Source organism: Austrofundulus limnaeus, unplaced genomic scaffold, assembly GCF_001266775.1.
Source record: "Austrofundulus limnaeus strain Quisiro unplaced genomic scaffold, Austrofundulus_limnaeus-1.0 Scaffold40, whole genome shotgun sequence".
Taxonomy (NCBI): Eukaryota; Metazoa; Chordata; class Actinopteri; order Cyprinodontiformes; family Rivulidae; genus Austrofundulus; species Austrofundulus limnaeus.
In genome coordinates, this window is record NW_013952442.1 from 1,464,954 (window position 1) to 1,469,351 (window position 4,398).

Sequence of the window (4,398 nt, forward strand, 5' to 3'; positions counted from 1 at the left end):
AGAACTTGCACAATTGGTGACTGACTAAATACTTATTTTCCCCACTGTATATATATATATTTCACTCTCACCTGAATAAATTTTTCATTAGATAGTATTTAAAACCATAATGAATCAGGCTAAAAACTCTTGGAAACCATAAATCCACTTGTGAACATTACCTGTGCAAAGATTCATGCTGCTAAAATGAACTGGAGCAACGTTACAGAGGATTTAGTAAATAAATAATTTAGCATTCTGTCATTCTGCACAGGATGGACCATGATGGTACCATTAATAAATGTTAAGAAATCTGAAGTTTTTACTTCCAAAAGTTATTTATTTTTTCTTACCTGCCTTAAAAGACTTGTTATTGAATGTTTGTTCTTTTGAAAAATTATCCAAACATTTATTTGTCACCATATATTATATAAAATAATGAGAAATTATATTTGACTTCAGTTGGATCATACTCACTCAAAATCAAGTGAAAAAAAACTTTCAACACACTTTACAACATATTTAGGCATCTACTTTGACTTGCTTTAAAACAATAATGTCAAAGATTTTTCCTTTACAGATTTGCAGTCATGACATTTTGTAGAGTTTGTTTACTTTCTGATTTAACTGCTTGATGCTTGGACTGTGTTCGGTGGATGTAAAATGCCTTTAGCCAAGATTCTTAGGTTTATTTTGATACCAAACATGTCCAGGTTCAACTGACAGATCTGAAGTTAAAAGAAGTGAAAAGAAATATAAAACAGAAAAAGCTGTTTTGCCCCCGGTACCGGAGGCATGGGGCTCAAGAGGTCAGCTGCTGTGGGATTGTTGTTTTTAAAGCTGCGTGTTTTCTCCTCCTGCTCTTCACAAAAGGCTTCGGTTCCAGTGGATGTGATGCCGGGGCAGTATGACCCCACCAACTACACCCTCCCTCAGCAGCCCCTTCACAGATGCATGTTTCCCTTGTCCTCCGTGTACCCCACACTACAGCTGGCCTCCAATCCATATGAGGCTAACATCGATGGAGTTAGGTAGGTGATCAGGTGCCAGACATTTCATCTGAAGTGATGTTCAGAACGCAGAGTTTGTCTCTTCCCTGCACAGGTTCTTGGGCACTTCAGGCCAGAATGTGTGTGACATTCAGAGGTACAGCAGCATGGACAGTCACCTGGAGATACTGGAGGAAACCCTTCGGCTCAGACACCTGGCCCCCACTGCACCTGATACTTTAGGTTGGTTGATGCAAAATAAGCTCAGAAACAAGGCAGTGCTGGTTCATTTCTGACAGTTTTTTGTTTGTTTGTTTGTTCAGGTTGCTACCCGTTTTATCAAAGAGATCCTTTCATATTAGAAGAGTGTCCCCATGTTTACTTCAGTGGCAATGCCCCAGCTTTTGACTCCAAGCTCATCAAAGGTCAGTAAGATGTTCAAGACAATTAAAAACCTTAATAAAAACACGGTGTTCATTATAGCAACAGTGTCAAAATTATTACGTTTTTGTCTCTTGCCAGGTCCAGACGGTCAGGAAGTTCTTTTGGTTACTATTCCAGAGTTCAGCAGCACTCAGACAGCTTGTCTGGTCAATTTATCCACACTACAATGTGAACCAGTTTGCTTCTCAGCCTTCTCCGCTGATGAAGACGAGGAAAGTGAGATGAACGTCAGTCACTAACGTGTGGACTTCCTCCCTCCGATCAGCTTTGGACCAGGAAGTCCAAATCTGTTTTCACTGATCCAGTTTAAAACTGCCTCACACTGAGCTTCTGGCATTTCTTTTAAAGCTACAATTAGCAAAACAAAAACAGCATTGGCATCTCAGTAACAAATAAGGAGCTAAAAAAGAAAGAGAGTGTTGTTTCGTATTAAAAACTTTATTTGCACCTCATCTGGACCTGAGGAAGCCTTTTCTCTTTCAACCCTCATTTCACACAGGTAGTGATTTATTGTACTGTAAAAAAAGTATTTCTATGGGTGAAGACAGTGTAAATAATTCATCGTTTTTTTTTAAGTGTGTCCACAATAAACATCATTTTTCATAAATTGCTTTTTGTTTTCAAAAGAAACACTAAATGAGCTTTAAACTCAACGTATGTAAGAAAAAAAGTGTCAGGTGTTAAGATACTTTATTCTACTGGAGTTAATATTCTGTACATTCTCACTGCTTTTGTCGTACAAAGACTTGTGATGATGTGAATCTTGAACCAGCTCAAAGCACAACAGAGATGTTTACTGTTGTGTTTGGTTTAATAGTCATCGATCTTGTACTCGTAGTTATAATCCAGGCCCGGTGTTGGAGACTGTCCCTCCCCTATAGCCCATGAGTCGTACCATGCCGTTGTAGGAATCAGGCTTGTTGTGGTGGTTGTTGTCGTCGTCGTGGTTGTTGCTGCTGTTGTTGGTCTTAACCTCAGTAATTTCTGCTGACGAAGGCGACGGATGCGCATAATTTTGAGTCTTTTTCGTTGCTCAGGACTGAGTTGGGAGTTGGTAGAAAAGCCGTTGGTGCTGCCAGCCACACGTCTGTCGCTGCCAACTGAAGGGTTGTGTGTTCTGGTGTTGCTGTAGCTGAGTCGAATGGGCTTGTTGCCGTGAAGGGCCATGATCTGTGAAGAAGAACACTTTTAAATCTGTAGGATTGGCACATGGCCATGAGGGTCAGTCAGTCCTGTATAAAGTACTTCAAAGTGATACTTGAGTAAAAGTACAAGTATCTTATCATAAAAATACTTTGGTGAAAGTTAAAGTCTTTAAAAATATTACTTGAGTAAAAGTCTTAAAGTAATTGACATTTTTTGTACTTGAGTATCAAAAGTAAATTTCTGACAAAATCTACATAACTATTAAAAGTAAAAGTACTCAGTAAAAATGAGCAGTTAGATTTTCCAAAATGACATTTATTGGGAAGTGACTTCTCCAAAAAATATTTTTTCTAACGGCGTGCAGCTGTGATGGGTTGTGTACAAGCTAATAATGTGTCAGAATGGTATATATTTATACTTCTAATACAACCACAATTAAATTCACTTTATCCAGAAGACAATTTATCAGGATAGTAATTTTTAAGTAATAACAACTTGGAATAAAATAGGAGTAACGACTTTCTACTTCTTACAATTTTAAAGTAGTGAGTAGAAAGTACAGATAATTGTGTAAAAATGTAATGCGTAACAGTAAAAAGTACGCTGAAAAATAATTACTCAAGTAAAGTACAGATAACCAAAATTTCTACTTAAGTACAATAATAAAGTATTTGTACTTAGTTACTTTACAACTCTGGGTCAGTGTGGATGGGTCTTACCTGTTTAATGCGGTCCCAGTTGGACTTGGCCAGGTTGAAGCTGCAGGCGGTTGCTCCGGACTCGTAGCCCACCACGCAGAGTTTAGTCATGGGGGAGAAGCCTTCAGCTCGGGCCGTCACACGATACTCCCCTGGGTTGAGCAACCGCCAGTAGTCCCCTGTTGGTGCTATGACAGCAAAGAATGGAGAGAGCGTTCTGTTTCAGCATGAGCTAAAACAACTGTTGTTTTTAGGAAAAGGAGCAGAGAGCTCACCTGTGGTAACGTCATGGTTTATCTCCTCCACAGATATTGTAGCGTTTGCAATGGGATTCCCTTGCAGATCTTTCACAACACCTCTAATGCCACGATTCACCTAAAAAAAACTTGAGTTAGTAAACATGGCAAATACTTTCTACTGACACTTCTGCTTAGGTTTATTTCTGTATGAGGACTTTGTAACAGAAAGGAGATCCCAGATGCATCAGGCTTCAATGAGCTTCCTTCATAAAGTGGTCGGGGTCAGCCTTACATAAGGTGGGGAGCTCAGAGTACAGCTGTTACTCATTTTCCATTGAAATACCAGTAAATCAGTTGAGGTGGTCTGAGCATCTGATTGAGGAGGTTTTCCAACAGGTCACATTGAGAAGAGGGCCTAGGCAGTGTTGTATAAACTACCACAAAGTGATACTGGAGTAAAAGTACAAGTATCTTACCAAAAAATTATTTTGGTAAAAGTTAAAGTCTCCTTTAGGAATATTACTTAAGTAAAAGTCTTAAAGTATCTGATATTTTTGTGCTTAAGTAATAAAAGTAAAAGTATTGATTTAAAGCGAGAAGTTAGATTTTTCATAATGACATTTATTAGGAGGTGACCTCCCCCCAAAAAAATGCAGAAATGATTGTTTTATTAAAATAATTAATTTATGTTAAATTTTGGATGCACGTTTTTGACTAACTACAATACAGCCTCTTATATAGTCACTGAGTCAATGAATGGGATGACTTTTGGTGGAAATACTGTGTTTCTACATACGACGACAGATTACAACCTATTAACCATTGCAAATGGCTTGGTGGGCCAGTTTTGGCCCACGGTCCCCACTTGGGGCAACTCTGAGATGTGTGTGTATATATATATAT

The 4,398-nt window shown here is 38.6% G+C and overlaps 2 protein-coding genes across 3 annotated transcripts in view; one reads left to right on the top strand and one right to left on the bottom strand.

Moving 5' to 3' along the window:
* The window catches only part of pold2 (polymerase (DNA directed), delta 2, regulatory subunit), a 5,046-nt gene extending 3,027 nt beyond the window's left edge, over nucleotides 1–2,019 (top strand). The window contains exons 8-11 of the mRNA XM_014007217.1: nucleotides 853–1,010; nucleotides 1,084–1,211; nucleotides 1,292–1,393; nucleotides 1,491–2,019. Coding sequence (XP_013862671.1) covers nucleotides 853–1,010; nucleotides 1,084–1,211; nucleotides 1,292–1,393; nucleotides 1,491–1,651 — 549 coding nt within the window. The 3' untranslated portion in view covers nucleotides 1,652–2,019. The remainder of the gene's footprint in view (nucleotides 1–852; nucleotides 1,011–1,083; nucleotides 1,212–1,291; nucleotides 1,394–1,490) is intronic.
* Nucleotides 2,020–2,085: 66 nt separating this feature from the next.
* aebp1b (AE binding protein 1b) overlaps nucleotides 2,086–4,398 on the bottom strand; it is a 19,716-nt gene continuing 17,403 nt past the window's right edge. For both annotated transcript variants that reach the window (XM_014007214.1, XM_014007215.1), the window contains exons 21-23: nucleotides 3,532–3,631; nucleotides 3,278–3,444; nucleotides 2,086–2,582 (exon numbers count right to left, since the gene is read on the bottom strand). In XM_014007214.1, the coding sequence (XP_013862668.1) occupies nucleotides 2,223–2,582; nucleotides 3,278–3,444; nucleotides 3,532–3,631 (627 nt within the window). In that variant the 3' untranslated portion in view covers nucleotides 2,086–2,222. The remainder of the gene's footprint in view (nucleotides 2,583–3,277; nucleotides 3,445–3,531; nucleotides 3,632–4,398) is intronic.